Source organism: Poecilia reticulata, linkage group LG6, assembly GCF_000633615.1.
Source record: "Poecilia reticulata strain Guanapo linkage group LG6, Guppy_female_1.0+MT, whole genome shotgun sequence".
Classification (NCBI taxonomy): domain Eukaryota; kingdom Metazoa; phylum Chordata; class Actinopteri; order Cyprinodontiformes; family Poeciliidae; genus Poecilia; species Poecilia reticulata.
This window is the reverse complement of record NC_024336.1, coordinates 13,119,915-13,137,323: the sequence shown is the minus strand read 5'-3', so window position 1 is coordinate 13,137,323 and position 17,409 is coordinate 13,119,915. Positions and strand designations below refer to the sequence as shown.

General features: G+C 39.4%; 1 protein-coding gene across 1 annotated transcript in view; it reads right to left on the bottom strand.

Annotated features, from left to right (window-relative positions):
* The window catches only part of hgfb (hepatocyte growth factor b), a 22,904-nt gene extending 11,719 nt beyond the window's left edge, over positions 1 to 11,185 (bottom strand). Inside the window, exons 1-7 of the mRNA XM_008411263.2 lie at positions 11,041 to 11,185; positions 9,753 to 9,912; positions 9,388 to 9,500; positions 8,703 to 8,817; positions 6,630 to 6,778; positions 3,750 to 3,870; positions 2,870 to 2,988 (exon numbers count right to left, since the gene is read on the bottom strand). Of these exons, the coding sequence (XP_008409485.1) occupies positions 2,870 to 2,988; positions 3,750 to 3,870; positions 6,630 to 6,778; positions 8,703 to 8,817; positions 9,388 to 9,500; positions 9,753 to 9,912; positions 11,041 to 11,098 (835 nt within the window). The 5' untranslated portion in view covers positions 11,099 to 11,185. The remainder of the gene's footprint in view (positions 1 to 2,869; positions 2,989 to 3,749; positions 3,871 to 6,629; positions 6,779 to 8,702; positions 8,818 to 9,387; positions 9,501 to 9,752; positions 9,913 to 11,040) is intronic.
* Between the last annotated feature and the right edge of the window lie 6,224 nt (positions 11,186 to 17,409).

The following is a 17,409-nucleotide window of genomic DNA, read 5'->3' as shown; positions in this document are numbered from 1 at the left end:
ACATACATACATTAATTGGTACTCTACAATACTTAATACAGGCAAAGTTATCTACTTTGAAAAATTAATGGTTCTAGCTCCAGTAAGATTCTGGATCCTAAATTACTGCATTGGATCTAATAAATGAACCAAATTTGCATCTTTAAAATGCATTTTATGTTCACAAGCAGGACAACGCTTGTGATTCCAAAGTTGAGCCAGAATACAAAAAAATAAAAAAAGGGGGGTAAGAGTGGTCCAATTTTGTGCTTTACTACGTCTTTCTTTGGTTCATAACAAGACGCCCACTTGCTCCATTTTCCAAGGATCAAGATGTTGACAGCTAACATGCAAACCACAGCTTTCAACTGGTACTCCACAAACCAGGTTGTGACAGCACAATGTTTGGCTTGGTTTTGACATCACATCCCGAAAATCAGTCTTTATTTACATTTGCTGGCCATGCTCGCCTGTCCTAAAGCAGTTTCTTTCAATGATCTTGGAAACACATGGAAAAAATTAAGAGGAAATCCATAAGGAGACAAATGCACGATTCGTAGTAGCGCGTCTCCTTCTAGCTTTGAGAAGAGTCTACATAACAACTGAAAGATTGGTGTAAATTTATCCGGAGCCAGAAAGTGACTGATGACAACAGATTTCACTACCAAGGGAACAAAATGCATAAATAAGAAAGACGCACAGATTAAAAATCATGTCATCATCTGCTCTGGAAATCTTAATTATTTTCAAAGGATTTAAGTCTACTCCATCACAAATAAATGTTCCTTATTCTTAGGCATACACAAACATGGGCAGAGTAAAACACAGTTGGTAACATTGACCACTGTTTCACAATAAAAATAGAATGTGTGTTTACGCTCGGTATCAAAGTACATTTAACGTTTTAAAAAGTTACATTTTGAAACGCCCCCCCCCCACTTTATGGTTTAAAGTGCTGACTTTTTGTAGGACAAAAAGTCCATAACTTCTGTACAGAGCTTAAAGTAAAGCTGTGATACATCTCTAATCTATTGCTGCACACTGCTGGTCAGCTATCTGTATAGCCAGCTATAGAAAACAGTTACACTTTTACAAGAAAGGCAATTCTGGGTGAGAGTCCAGACCTGTTGTCCTTTGCCACATGTTTTCTGTCAATGTACTGTGAAATAAAAGCCACTAGAGCTGAAATATCATTTTTTTAAATATTTCACTTGAACAAAGATAACTCTTCAGTACATTGATCCCCATTAAGTAGCTTCATTCAGTTATTTCTGTCAAGTAAAGACTATCTTTGCACATAATTTCACACGTAGCAGACAATTTGCTTTGGCTGCAGCCAAGTCCTCTGAGTCAGTAATTGTCATCACTGCAGATCTTTTGTTAACATGAAGGTTGCAAACAATTTCGTTGTGTAGATAAAAATTATTATGTTTTTAAGCTGAGATCAATCAGTGTTCCTAGATTTAGAACAGGAGAAATATTTGGTTAGTGATAGCGTTTCACTGGATATTTAGCAGCAACTTCGTTTCAGTAGAACAGCCCCCTCTATGGGCCTCTTTTGAGAGGAGATCTGGAAAAACAAAGCAGGAATCCCCTTTTTTTAATCTGTTCACAGAAAGGTCAGAGGCAAGTCAGAAGTTCATTAGCCTGTACATGCAAAAAAAAAACATGTTATAAACACTAAATCTTAAAGTTTTTTTTTTTATTGTGTCTAAAAATAGATATGTGCCAGTTTAACAGTAAACAAAAGAAGGGGCCTTGTGAGTGGACCACTTCTCCGTTTCTGTGTCTCTCGCTTTGTCCTCACAGCCTTGTTTTGATTAAGACTAACTGGGTCGTAAACTTGGGTGGTTACCAAAAAACTCCCATATCAAAGAGCAAGCTGGAGAGATAGAGAGCGAGGGGTAGAAGACAGTTTTTAGAGGGGAGAAAACAAGGGAAACACTGAATTATTGGGTCCATGTGGATCATTGCCATCAAGCAACCATGGTGCCAGGATTGCAGATGTCTCTTGCAGGCCAGCCGGCCAGTCTCAAAGAGAGTACAATGCTTTTAAAAAGTATGCATGCACCTAAATATACAGAAGATTGAAAACATGTAAAGTCTTTGGTTCTGTCCTAATCAACACTTTGTAGAACCATCGTTCATTGCTTTTAAAGCTGCAAGTCTTTTTGGTTTATGTTTCTATCAGCTTTGCACATCTGTAAACTTACATTTCTGTCCATTCTTCTTTGCAAAATCGCTTAAGATCAGTCAGATTGGAGAGTATCTCTGAGTATAGGATTTGCAGTAGATCTGGACTTTGACCTGGTCGTTCTAAGTTAAGCACGAATATATTTTAAACTAAGCTATTTTTTTTTAACTCCAGTTAGATTAAACTCTTATCAGCTTCTCTGCTGAAGAGATGCATTCGGTTGGTCGAACAACTAAAGTTTAACAGCATTAATTGTTAAGACATCAATCGGACCTTTTATATAATAAAAACACAGGTATAAACACTGCGTTTTGTCTACATGTGTTGCTGACTGCTAGTGGGGAGCAGTAACTGAGCTCTGTGCAGCCTGACTACCAAGAGCTGGCATAGAAAAATAAACATCAGGCCGATGGCGCTGTGAAAAATAAACATTTTGGATACTAAAGAAGGGGGGCCAGCTGATAGGTTTGTGTGTACATGTGTTCCCTAACATCAAGGAAGATTCATGTCAATATGAGGTAAAACAAATGCTACAGGAAGTTGAACATTGTGGAAAATTCTCTCAGGCATGACTGACAGCAACAGGCCGCCATTCAACACAAACACACCTAGTTTACATCACAGACAGATTTTCACTTGAGATGCATAACTGGGGTGTATTTAACCACAGACAAACAAACACGCACTCATGCTTACCACAAACTTTGATGTTGCAGTACTCCCAGTGTGTGTTTGGGTCTGTGGTAAAGCACCATGGTCTGTGACGTCCGTCGGGGTTCCTACAGTAGTTATCATGTAGGCCTTTGTCAGGGTATCTAGCACAAAAACGAGACACCTTAGAGTGTACACAAAGCCCAAAGCTTGCAATAAAAGTTCCACATTTCTCCTGCGTGCACAGTGGAACAATTTGAAAGAGTATGTAGTACTACATGAAGCTGACAAATAGATGACTAGTTGCGAGCAGACACCATCTGTTTATGTGTTTAGAGCTCAGGGAAATGAGGAGGATAATAAGTTGCAACACTACAGATGTTTAGCAGTCAGTCATCCCAAAGTCCCACATCCCTTCAGGCCCGTCGCCTTCAGGCATGCAGCACCAGGCTGCGGTTCCTCTCGTTTCATTAATGGCATGAGCAGCCTGGGACCCAGTTTGTACAAATAGTCTGATGATTAAGGACGTGTTAACGAGTCTCAGCTAATCCAGACCACCTGCCACCCAACTAGCTGGAACAGCCTTGACACAAACTCGCAAAAGCTGACAGGGACATATGTCAACACAAGCTGAAAAGATGTAAGGAATACTTGCACAAATTGAAATATATAGCTTTCCTAATGGGGATTTCCCAGCATACCACAGTTAAAAAACACAGATCTATACTAGATTCCCATCACTTCCCTTAGGGGAAATGTTTTCATTGGCTGACTCAAAATCACCAATCTCCAGAGTGAGTCTCATGAATCAGCTGCAGCAAAATACTGTCTGTTGAAAAAATATTGCATGCACATCAGTGCACTAATGACAGAGCATATGGTTTGTGAGGTGTACTTCATGCGATTTTAAGTGTGAAAGGTTTACCTTGAGGGGTGGTATGAATGCTTGTGAGGTTCATTTAGGTCCCATCGTTGACATTCTTTCCCACTTTCTGTGTAGTCCATTGGTCCTCTGTAATCTTCTCCATTACAGGTAAAGCACTCAACTGTACAGTAAAGGAAGACAAATATAGCATAAGGTCTAACTTCAAGGCAACAATGTTTTTTTGTTTGTTTTAAAGAATCATTGCTTCCAAAGGAGATTTTGGATAGTGAGTTTGAATGAGGCTGAGTATGGGATAATTCTAGTCAGGATCTTTCCAACACTAAACAGCAGCTGAAATATTTTAACTTTAGTGATGACTAAGAACCTGGGGAAGTCAAGCTAACACCTGCTTTGGAAAGAAAATAATGCCACTGGAAACAATACATCCTGAATATGTTTTGAAACTGACAACAATAAATGGCCTCAGGTCATTTTACCTCTTTGGCAGAACAGTGACCACTTTCATACACCAGTTTTGCACCATTTTTTTTTCTTCTTACATGAATTTCTCACCTGTAATCAAACCATTTTGCAACTAATTACCATATGAATGCCTGTCATTGTATCTTGGTATTTTTATGAGTTACAGAAAGAAATGTATGAATGTTTGAAATGTTTGAATGTACAACGGAACATGTTAATTCAGTTGTGCATAATTATCTTAAAAAAAACTTAGTTACACTGCATTGCCATTGAATTTGGTTTTCATTCCTATTTAGCCAGTTCATTCTTAGGAAATACGACAGGTTTAAACCACGGAGAGGTTTTACTGTGTTTCTACTGGTAATATATTATTAACTGTAGTCACATAACCATGTCTTTGCAACCATTTACAAGCAGAATGCAGTAATGCTTGAAATACAAGTTGTCAAAGTCCGTGCAAAACGTCCCCCATGTAAGTCATGTGGTTGGTATGTGACGTTAAGTTCACAAGCACGGCATGTTCTTTAAACTGTAGTTAACAAAACGATGGGATGGTATTAAGCAATGTGTTTTGTGTGGTTAAACTGTCCACTGGATGAAACGGTGATGTAATCACATGGCGTTGAGTTCGCTCTATGGTTTTAGAGAACAAGACTGGTTCTTCCACAGAAGCCGTGAAGAACTGGCTCAAACAGCTCCACTGTTTGAGCCCTGGAACCAATTCGGTGGGAAAAACCCCAAAACTGTTTTTAATTTTTCCAGTATTTACTCAACTAAATATTGTCCTCGTTGGTTCGCTCACCTATGACTCATATCTTTGCTCATCTGGGACCAAAAAAACAAGCATGAAACAGTGGAAATGAGGTTCAGTGAAAGTAAGGACGAATCTAGACAATAAGAGGAAATCTGCATGAGTCATAATGAAAAGGAAGAACCTCTGTTTGGAGCGATGCTGCAATACTTGGCACATATATTTATGTAGATGATTAGTGGCAAGATACCTTTTGTGAAACATATACACTCGACACAGATGTTCAGCTGAGAAAACAGTGACAATGTAAACTGTGACAACACTTTTAGAGCTTAACATGTTTTAAATTTGTTTGTTTTCTGATACCTCATAAAGCTTGTTTTCCTCCTCAGAAATCCTTAATGATGGACAAACAGGCACACTGTAAGCATTGCTTGGTGTCATGCAAGATGTTTACAAGTCAAACGCATTCCACACACACACACACGCACACGCACCCACGCACGCGCACACACACACACACAAACACACACACGCACCCACGCACACACACACGCATGCGCACACCCACACCCACACGCACACACACACACGCATACACGCACACACACAAAAAACTCTACAAAAAACCAGAACCATCTCTTTAACAGGTCTCAATTATGCTGTTATAGTTATGTTAATAGACAGTAAATGCACCTTGGCACAAACTGTGTCAGATTAATGAAAACATCAAAGTTTAATGAAGAGAGGCCACCATTTGTTAAATGGTGAGTGGGATACACTGCACAGTGTAAACAACCAAAAGGATGCCTATTAAAAACAGATGTTTATGAGCCCACTCCTGACATGACACAGCACATTTATTACTTCTGGMTGCTGGTATCTTTCTGCTTGTGCATGACATGCTTGTATCTGCATGTGTGCTCTCTGTTAGCAACGGTTAAAGTTTGGAGGAACCCTTCCGCTCTTTACAACAACACAGCAAAGACTTTTCTATCAAAATGTCATTTAATTACATGTTTCCTGTAACTTCTCGTGTTCTTCTTCAGACCGATGTCCATAATCTGTCTGTTGAAGAACATGAGGTTTTCTGATCTTGTTTCATCATTCCACTACCGGGCCCCTAATTGAAGTGATCCAGTGTGATGCACAGGGAACAAGCCCTCTGACACCATGCATCCCTTAGGCTTAGATAACAGCTGTCATTATCATCCACTCCTTCAGGAAGACCCGGCCATAACATTTCGTGATATAACATTGAGGCTGAGAGTGTTTTGCTTTCATCACAACCAAATGTTTGCCACAAGGACAGGCTTAATTGCTGGATATTTATCTAGATGAAACAACAGAGGCATTAATTTCCTCTAATATTTCATGACTTGTTCCTCTGGGGCTCAAGCCGCTCATAAAATCGGAGCCTGAAGAAACAAGAGAGGACATTAAAAAGTGAACCCCACACCTGGAAACAGCTGCAGCCGGCCTCGGTAAATAAACCCCGTAGACTGACATGTATTTAAGAACAGAGGTAAAGTAGACCACAGTCAGAGCAAGCACATCCTTCTCCAAATATCTGATTGCCCAATGTGCTACACTTCATTTCAGATGATCAAGCTTCAATAACAATTGTAATTGTGCAGTAATTTCCAATGCGGTATGCTTATTACTTCAACATGAATGTCCTCATGCAGAGATGTATGTGCATTTACCTTGTGAACACTGTGGTATGCCACACTCCTGGTGTCGGAGGTGTGGCCTGGGGTCAGTGGTGAAGCACCACGGACCAACGGTGGAGTTGTCTGGGTTGCGGCAGTAATTCTCTATTAGGTCCGTTTTCCTGTACCGCTTAGACATGAATCTGTTGGAACAAGAGCAGCATGCAAAACAACAGCTCACAACCAGAGCAAAGTGAAGAAAAAAAAAAGCCAGAAGTTTAATGTCAACGTTTACTAATCACAGAATGACAAGCAATTTGTCCTTTACAAGGCAGCTGCTGCTTGGCTGTAAATCGCCTGCGTTGAGACGGCAAAATAAACATCTTTTAAAGTCACTGCTTGCAAAGCTGGAGGACTTACTTATCCATTCCATGCTATTGGTAATTAGAGAAAACATGTTAATGCGTAACAGCGGTGATATTTTCCCGTCAAGGCCTGCTCTTAATGTAGAATAAACATGCTGACAAATGACTCATATCTTTTACATCAGGCAAGCACATGGCTGTGGTCACCAGTGGGGATGATGGACACGGCAAGTGTAGTTTTTACGTCGAGCTGTATTTTTCCACGATGATGAAATGATAAAGTATGAAACGTTCATCTTTTAGTGCCCGATAAGGACAGAGGCAGGAAGTTAAAACCTGCAGCTGATAAAAGTCCTATTGGTTTTTCACTCTGTGTGTGTGCGTGTGTGTGTGTGTGTGTGTCAGAGTTCCTTATGCCTACAAGCTGACTGATAAAAACATACAAAGTTCCTTGCTGTAATTACCTAATTTGTAGAGGCATTATATGTAGTTTGACATAGGAGGTTCATTGAAAGTACAAACATTCAGTGCCAGCTTTGATATATGAGTTAAGCACCTCACAACAAAGCCCTTTCAGTATTCTTAATAGTAATATATAAGGATATGAGACTTTACATATCTTTGGTCATTTGAAAATATTTATATTTTTCTCTAAATTGTATTTTTTTCATACCTTATTCATAAAAAAGGGGTGATGGATGGATGGATGGATGGATGGATGGATGGATGGATGGATGGATGGATGGATGGATGGATGGATGGATGGATGGATGGATGGATGATAAGACACTTAATGATACAAAAAACAGGCTGGATATAGAAATATTTTACCACACACTATGTTTTTTTCCATGCTCGTCCAGACTGAGTAGAAAAAGGATTTACACTTTAATCTTGTTGCTTTTAAGACATTGTGATCTACTCTTGCTGTCCATTTAGTTCACTTCTGTTTTTTGATGCATTCAAGCCCAAAATTCGCATGCAGATAAGATAAGAGATCTTAGAAGCTAGTCACAAATTAGATAAGATCCTAATTTCTGTACGGAGACACACATGCAAAATAAACACACATCTCGATAAACAGACTGGCCATTGCAGGAAATGATGTGTGACTCAGTGAAGTGTTACAATGNGATGGATGGATGGATGGATGGATGGATGGATGGATGGATGGATGGATGGATGGATGGATGGATGGATGGATGGATGGATGGATGGATGATAAGACACTTAATGATACAAAAAACAGGCTGGATATAGAAATATTTTACCACACACTATGTTTTTTTCCATGCTCGTCCAGACTGAGTAGAAAAAGGATTTACACTTTAATCTTGTTGCTTTTAAGACATTGTGATCTACTCTTGCTGTCCATTTAGTTCACTTCTGTTTTTTGATGCATTCAAGCCCAAAATTCGCATGCAGATAAGATAAGAGATCTTAGAAGCTAGTCACAAATTAGATAAGATCCTAATTTCTGTACGGAGACACACATGCAAAATAAACACACATCTCGATAAACAGACTGGCCATTGCAGGAAATGATGTGTGACTCAGTGAAGTGTTACAATGAGGTCACCTCTGATGAATGACTGCTCCCTGGAGCATAATCAGCCACTAATATATCAAACCCACACATGGACACAGACTAGCCTCTAGCTACCAGCTAATTGCTGCTCTTACTGGCCAACACTAACATTAACAGCAGCTTATAACACGGTGCAGTTTGACACTGAGGTGAAAAGAACATTGCATTTCTTACTTGTGCTCATGAGGTATCGGGGAGGCCCAGGCTTGGCACAGGATCCCACTGACTGTCACTGACCTCTGCCCCCTGTAGCTCTGACCTGTCCCCACAATGCATTCCCTTATGTAGTCTGCAGTGAGGCAAAAACGAGAGAAGGGGGAAATGTGATGAGTTAACAACCTGATCACAATTTTTATAGACAAAGCCTGAGCAACTAATGAAGAAAACAGAGAGAGGGAGGTGCAATGCTGGGCTTAACAAGAATGTGACATTGCCAGAAGAGGAATCTGTTTTCCCAATCAGGGCCATGCGGGTTCACACTGGCTGCAGAGCTTGGATGTTCACTTTTTTTGGTCCTCTTGACTAAACTGAAGACAGGGATTTCCAGTGTTTATACGAACACCACTTTGTAACAGAGAATAAAGCATGACATATAGCGGGGCTGTAAAAATAAAGACAATTACCCTTTACACTCCCTTGTTTTCCCCCCTGTGGGGTGCTATGATTACTAAAAATAAACCACTTTGACCACTAAAATCAATAGACAAATCAAATTCCAAATTTAATTGATACATTAATGCAACACAAACCACCCCTAATGGGAATAACTTTCCTGTCCTGATTGACAGGCTGATCGGGTGAGACAGCGTCTGGTCCTAATATCAGTTGGCAAAAAGGAAAAGAAAACAGAAAAGGGTACCTTTCTTTTGATAGAGGTCATAGTAGATGTTCTGATGGCTTTGAGCTCCTGGTGAATTTCTGTCAAATGAAAGCCACTGGCATTTCCTGTTCCGATGTTCATAGAGGAAAGCTCTGGGGAAGGAAAATAGACGGAGAAAACTGAGGACAAATGACGACAGAATACAATCTGTAATTTCTTGAAGCAAAATGCATTGACAGGTGTTTTAGTAGTTAAAATGATGCCACTCATAATCATTTTATGTGGTTAGGAGGTCGCATCATCAATCCCTTGGTGGGTTTTTTTTTTTCAACTTACTTCCGTTTCCATGAGTTCAATTTGCATATTTAAAAAGAAAAAGGACAGGGGAATCATTGTTGACAAACCTGCAGTGGAATGGGAGTCTTTTTCCGCGACTGCACGTTTTTGCACATTTGGTTAAGCTCAGTTTCCTGCTTTTGGTCAGATGAGAGGAATCGGGAGACACGACAGCCAGTCGGGTGCCTTCGGATTTCTGATAGTCTTGGAGAGCATTTCGCCTGCCCTCTGTCGCACAATCACAAAACATGGTCATGCAGTTGCAGCAATACAGAGTGTGAAAGAACTTTTTACGGCAAAACAGACACTAAGGCATAATTAACTTTAATGAGGAGGAAGAACAGGAAGGTCTTGCTTTTGATTTACTAACCTGTTCTGCAATTAGCTATTCGCTGAGGAGAATTGTGTTACACTGTTCGTTCACTTTAAATAATAATCTCCTATTATTATTCAACATCATTCAGAAAGGTGGTGCCGATGACATGTTAATACAAACACTCACACTAGATCAACCAGTCGTGAGCCAGGCTGCTTTAAGTGCGCCAATTTGCCTCGGGTCTTTTACATCTCTGTAAAAATCAGAGAGCCACTTGAAAAGAAAACTCTGGTCTCAAATCCCAAAACCACATCACTCTTCCCCTTCTTCCTACACGTGTTGTTTGTCTGACTGCAAGCACTTCAATTGACTTGATTTTTTTCTTCTTCTTCTTCTTCTTTTACCAATGCAGAGAAGAAGAAAAAAAGACCAATCTTGAAATGACAAGCATAATGAGTGCTGCTTTCAGATTCAGTCTATGAATTAAGTTTGGATGACATGAAGGATCAGAGGCTTGACATGGGTCAATTAAAGTTATGTTTTTACTCTGCTGAATGAAACTTTGAGAATCATTCTGCTGGAAAAAAAAAACAAAAAAACAAAGTGGACTACAGAAAGGTTAACATGGTTTTAGCTGGTTACATTGTGTGACAGTACGTTATTTGATCACTTTGTTAGAGGTTTTTGTAACAGGTTAGGAGGTCCTTTTGCAGATGACAAAGCAGTATGAGATGAGATGAGGGTTTATGCACGCTTAAAAGTTCTTGCAAGGTGAAATAAAGACTATGGATAGAAAATACACCTTCAGATACAACTTTTACAACAAAATAATGTAAATATTTCTGTCTTTATTTATTTATTTTTTTATTATTATTTTTAGCAGATTGAATTAACAAGAAGGTAGGCTATATGAATAAAACTGCTATTGGCTATTCGTGGAGCGCCAGCCAGTGCAGTGAAACACGACTGCAGCAAGTCAGACACGTTTTCCAAACTGTTACTAAACAGTTTACGGGGGAAAGACAAGGAGAAGAACTTACCGCAGCAAGAAACGACTGCGAGTCCAACAACGAGCCTGTAAATCCACATCGCCTTCATTACACAACAACGTGCAGAGAAAACAAATGGAAACGCTGCCTGCTGTGCGCTCTGACAGATACCAAGAGACTTTGCTTCCACCACTGCACAAATGATGCGTCTCCCCTCTAAGTACTTATTCACCTCCCTCCCTCCCTCCTTCTCCCCCTCTGCCTGTTTGCGTGCGCGCGAGAGAGTTACGCATCTATCTTCTTCTTGCTCTACGTATTATATATTTTTCATCTCGTTTTTTTCATTTTTTTTTTTCTTTCTCGAGTTTATCTCTCCGCAACCAGCAAATGCGTACTTTACCAATATTTAAAGGGGAATGCGAATGTTCAGACCTGTGTGGTGCTGGATGTGTCTTCTTGTTCATGATGTGAATGGGGTCGCACGCTTCTGTTCAAATATACAAATTAAGCAGGTTAAATGTTTCACATGTGTTATTTTTTGACTTCACTTTAACTCTATTATTTCCATCCCGTCAGCGCTGAGGGAAATTCGCCATTTGTCTTTAGTTTTGTCTTTTAACAGTTTTTTTCCCCCACTACCTAAAACTGAAAAGTAAATTACCCGGGAGTTTTATGACAGGTCTGCAGACATAAAAATAAAAATTAGTTCAAGCGGCCCTAATACTCATTCTGGTCCTATTGGTAATATAGGACCAGTCCTATTAGTGGTATGAGTAGAGTAATAGGCTAGTACTTAAACCTTCCAAGAGGAAGGTTTAAGTATTAGTTAAACCTTCCAAGAGGAAGGTTTAACTAATTCCATTTCCACTAAGTTGTTTGTAAAGGAATTAAAAGCATCAACGCAAATGTGTGATTTAATTCAACTGCAAATTCTAATAGCTATTAGATTTCTTTGACCTTTCCAACCCTGACACAAGAAACATTGCTTAGAAAATAAGAAATTTTAAGCATGTATTTGTTTATTAAACTTTAGTTAAAAAGAATTAAGCTTCTTTTTAAAGGGTATCATGTATTTTTCAGACACACAGTGCCATTTTATATATATTGTACAATCAAGTAACTACATTACTTCCAGTTGTTTGAATTTTTTAAATAGATTTATAAATTAACCATAACAAAATGGAATTTGACTTGACAATATGACATCTTGAAATTGGGCCTCTGTATCTTTCAGAAGCTCCTACTCTTTCAGACACTCCTGCATCAGTACATCAACACAACAATGCTACTCCATTAAACCATTTACAACCATTCTTAGGAATGTTGGACTGAGATATTATAAGCTCAGCAGACACCTGCAGGTGTTTGCTAATTGCTGCTGCCACTAATCTGATGGAGCTGAAAGTGGAAAGCACTGGAGAGGAGTGCTCAGTGAGATTGAAGCTCAGCTGGAGACTGTAGCTCCAAGGAGGAGCTTTGTGAAAACAGATAGCAAGGATTTCTCCAACGTGAATGAAAGAATTAAASCAACACACCAGGTATGTTTTTGATGTGGGAATAACATTATGGCATCATATAATGCTTTCAAACGTAGATTTCACAATAACTTGTTTTGCTGCATTTGTTGAATTCTCTCCTGGCAAAAGACTATAGATTGATTATATCTTTTGAAATATACTCATGGTAAAGACTAAGACAAAGACTTTGTACTCCAGCATGTGGCGCTGTCTTGGACTTAGCTTCTTCACCACACAGTAGAAGACAGGTACAGGATTCAAAACCAAACTGTTACATAGATTAAGGTTTTAAAACGTATGCCATTTAACAATGTTAGTTACTAAAGTTCACACTATAAAAACATTTGTTTATGTAAGTTGATATTAGCCTTTTACATGCTCAGTAGTTAGCAAAAGCTAATTCTGGTTGTGCTTAACGTTTATACTTCAACCAAACAAATGGAAATAGTTTATCTAGAATGTTAATATTTTACAGTGGTATGAGTGCAGATCTAGTTATCCATATCTATTTGTTTTCCAATAAATCCTCTAAGATATAAGATTTTTTTTTTTTTTAATTTCCATCATTCATACAGTTGTTAACACTGTGACCTTCCAGCAATAAGATTTTCCTTCTCATTTCCTTTTAAATTGTGCATCCGGTATGAGTGCGTACATTCTTTTTGCTGCTTTGTGCTTTTGTGATGGACTGGCAATTTCTCCAATGTGTATCCTGCCTGTTGCTGTGAAGATCAAATCCCATCAAATAAGCAGGTACTTAAAAAATGATCACTCGGAGTCATAAGCCATTGTTTCAGTGATTGTTTTCAACTCACCTTGTGAGAACTATAATGTCAGCCATCAGCCATGCTAACCATCATTTTTTAATAGTAAATATTGGTGAATCAAACCAATCACCCAACCCTGTTATGTTAAACCATGTGGGTGTGTCTCTATTTGACTGAGGGTCTGTGCTATTAAAACAACTAAAAATTGGCTATATTTTAACAACATTTCTAAAATGTGTTACCATTCACTCAGTCTTTTTTCTCACCCATCCTGTTTTGTCAATCTTTCCTCCACCATGTTCACTTATCTGGAAGCCACTTGTCAGCAATGGGAAACTCAATAGGCTGGGTAGTTGTTTATACTGCTCTGCTGGTTCCCTCTTAGATAAGATGAACTCAGTGGTAAGGAAGGGGGGGGGGGCGTGGATGGATGAGTGCCATCTCTGTTTCCAGTGATGACAGCATGAGATAGCATGAAACTTTATGGCAGTGCTTTCAGGCAGCTCTGATGTAGCACTCATCCAGCTTTACTGCAGTCCTTAGCACAGAGCAGCGTATTGATTAGGTATCAAGTTAGTCCAAAGATTTACAGGAACGTGGAAATATCTGGCTATTTTGTAACAGTCACGTCATGTATGCGAAACAAATCATAGAAGTAGCCGGATGAATATGTAGGTGGAAACAGACTCCATCTCTATATTCTGTCTGGTTTGGTGAGTAATGGTCCTGTGAAGTCCTGCGGGAACTGCAGAGTTCCTTGCAATAATAAAGAATCATCGATGAGTCAGACACTTTCACTGGAGCCAAACATGTTTTCTGTTTTTAGCATGTTTTCACTTTTATTCCTAAGGAATAAAACTTGTAAAATGTACACGAAACGCATCTCTTCATAGTTTTCAGTACACATAAACACATTCACAAACACACAACAAGCAGCATATGAGTGAATAACCTTCACCAGTCTGAGCTTGCGACAAAAAAAAACTCCTCGCTGCCACAATCTCATTACTGACTCTCCTCGCAAGAATCCAGTGGGTGTTTTCACTGTGTCTGCGAGACTTCTGCTAGGAGATGGAAATTAGAGAAACCCAGAAGCCCTCTGCCTCGCTCCACGCGAGTGCCGGCCCGTCACCGTTGGAGACTCCTCACATCTGTGGCTGGTTATTGCCAGAAAACCTCATCTCTGGTAATGGGGGAGAGAGAGTTCAATGGGAGATTGAGATGATATTAAGGGTGAAGAAGCGGCTTCACAGGGCGTGCAGATGAAGAACAGTCTGGAACAATGGGTTTTTTGTCTAAAAAGGAAGTGAAGAAACACAGTAGGGCAGCAGTGGCGGCTCTATTTGCATGCATACTTGTGGAGTGTGTTGAGTATTAATGGACTTCCTGCAGATTTGTTTGGAATCTTTGTGTGCATTGGTGTTCGACAGCTTTACTTTTCGACACAAGTGGGTGTATGCAAATACACTTCTATGTTCTATGTCCTCTGTTGAAAATAGTTAAACCTGTGTGTGACCTCAGATTAAACCAACTTCTAGACGTCAGAAAACAGAATAGATTTCTCCAAAAGACACCATCTGTTTTAGAAATAGGTGACGAGAATATGTTAGAAACTGTTAGAGTCTGAGTTAGAGGACTCAGAAATGCGGGTATTGTGGCTCAGATAGGTAAGTGCAATTAGGAGAGAAGATGCGCCAGAGCGAGGCAGTTGTGAACTGTTTGGGGAAGATGCTGTAAACACAGATACTGTGTCAAGTGATCCTCCTTTAAATAAACACACATTTCCTGTTGTCAGCACACGTGATTGTGGCCACTGCTCCTAATGGAGGTTTGCTGACATTTCCAGGCAATACAAATAAACTCTGCGGAGACGCAGTTTTCTTCGGAAGAAGAAAAAAAAACCCGCACAGTTTAAAACATGTTCGTCAAGTGGAATTTGTCATAATATTCCCCCTCCGCCCCGTTCTCCCTCCCCCCCACATACTGCCTTCCCGCTTCATCTCTGTGGTCTGCTTTTGGGTTATTTCGAGGACAGAATTTTTGAGTTCAGAGCACTAAGAGAAAAAAAGTTTTCCATGCATAACAGCTGACTAAAATGGGAAAAAAAAGAATTTCAAAGTCGTACAGGTAGAAGAAGCCTGGTGGGTTGCACATTATGTTTTACTGTCACGCTCAAAGAATCTGCAAAATTCAGTTGATATGATATTTAACCAGTGGGCTGCACAGTGGCGCAGTTGGTAGAGCTGTTGCCTTGCAGCAAGAAGGTTCTGGGTTCAATTCCCGGCCTGGGGTCTTTCTGCATGGAGTTTGCATGTTCTCCCTGTGCATGCGTGGGTTTTCTCCGGGTACTCCGGTTTCCTCCCACAGTCCGAAAACATGACTGTCAGGTTAATTGGCCTCTCTAAATTGTCCCTAGGTGTGAGAGTGTGTGTGCGTGGTTGTGTGTCCTGTGTGTCTCTGTGTTGCCCTGCGAAAGACTGGCGACCTGTCCAGGGTGTACCCYGCCTCTCRCCYGGAACGTTRGCTGGAGATGGGCACCAGCAACCCCCCCGACCCCACTGAGGGACAAGGGTGAAAGAAAATGGATGAATGGATGATATTTAACCTGACAGTTGTCCATTCTACTACACTTGTACATCTCAGGACAGCCCAATTCTGTACAGGTGCAAAGTACAAACTATCATCCAAAAAACATAAGATATAAGCTGTAATTTATTTGCATAGTTTACAGACATAATCAAATTTATTATGATTAACTTACATTAATCAATTAAAAATATTAAACTGAACAGGTTTAAAATTTTAAAATTTTATTAGTAATACCATCAATTTTGAAACTCAGATATCTCAAACTGACCTGACATTAACCCCTTCGTGGCTATGGTTTGGTTACATACCTACAATGCATATTGGTACTAATTGAACCTCGTCTTCTTCTTTTGTTAAGCAAAAGAAAAAAAAGCTTCTTTTTTTTTTAGCCTTTTTATATAGATGTTTTTAAATGTCTCCAGTGAGAGTTAAGCAGAACTGACATCAAATCCCTTGTTTGTGTGCACAAGCTTTGCAAATAAAACTGAATCCTTATTATTGGACATCTTAATGATAAACAGGAGCAATGAAGCAAGAATAAAAAGCATGACAACCTCTCTCTATCCTACAAACTCTAGGGATTTCATTTAGCCAGTGGGTTATTTATTTTACTACAAAACATCTTGTGCCATTTTTACAAAACGACTAAATTCTTTTAACTACAGAAAGCGGAGAACAAAATCTTAATTCGATGACTAATTTTTCCAACTTTTCAGTCTATGTTCAAGTTGTTTTGTCTGCAGCAAGACTGTTTCAACTCAATATTTTGTTCGTTAGTGGTAAAGGCAGTTTTACTTTCATCTGAAGAAGTTTATGTACATTAAAATGAACAATGAATATCCTGAAACACACTCATCAGTAACTTTTCAAATACAAAAACTTGATTAATTTGCTTCCTGTAGTGAAACATATTAAATTTTATTACACTAAATATTTTAATACAGCAAAACACCCTTAGTTGTGAGAACAGTAAAAAAAAAAAAAGTTGCCTTTTGTCTTCCCTTCCTCCTGTGTTTATGGGTGTTGATGTGAACATTTGTCTCTGAACACTTGAACAATTCATGAACAAAATGCCATGGTGAGTTTGTATATTAACACAAAGCATGACTGTTTAAATGACACATCCTCTAGCATGGTATACATAAAGTGTGTCCCAAAAACACATCGGCGTCCCACACGCACTCTATTGTGCCGGCTATTTGACAGTAGACCTGGGTCTCGCAAAAGTGCACAGTGACAAAGTTGAATATATCCATCATCTTAATGTTTGTGTTTGGATGTGATTGTTTACCAGTGACACTAACTTTTTGAACACAGCGACTCTGTGCATATTTTCCACTGGAGCCTCTGAAGTTAAGCTCGCAACTAACAGATATATTGAAAATAAATACGCACGTCGACTGAAAAACGCAGTACATCAAAAATGTTCCCATTCCAAAAGCTGAGCCTCAACATTCTCTGAAAAGCATTCTCAGAAATGCCTAAAAGAACACAAGTGTAAAACCGCTGCACAGCCATCGCATAAATAAAAGGAAACCAAACATTAT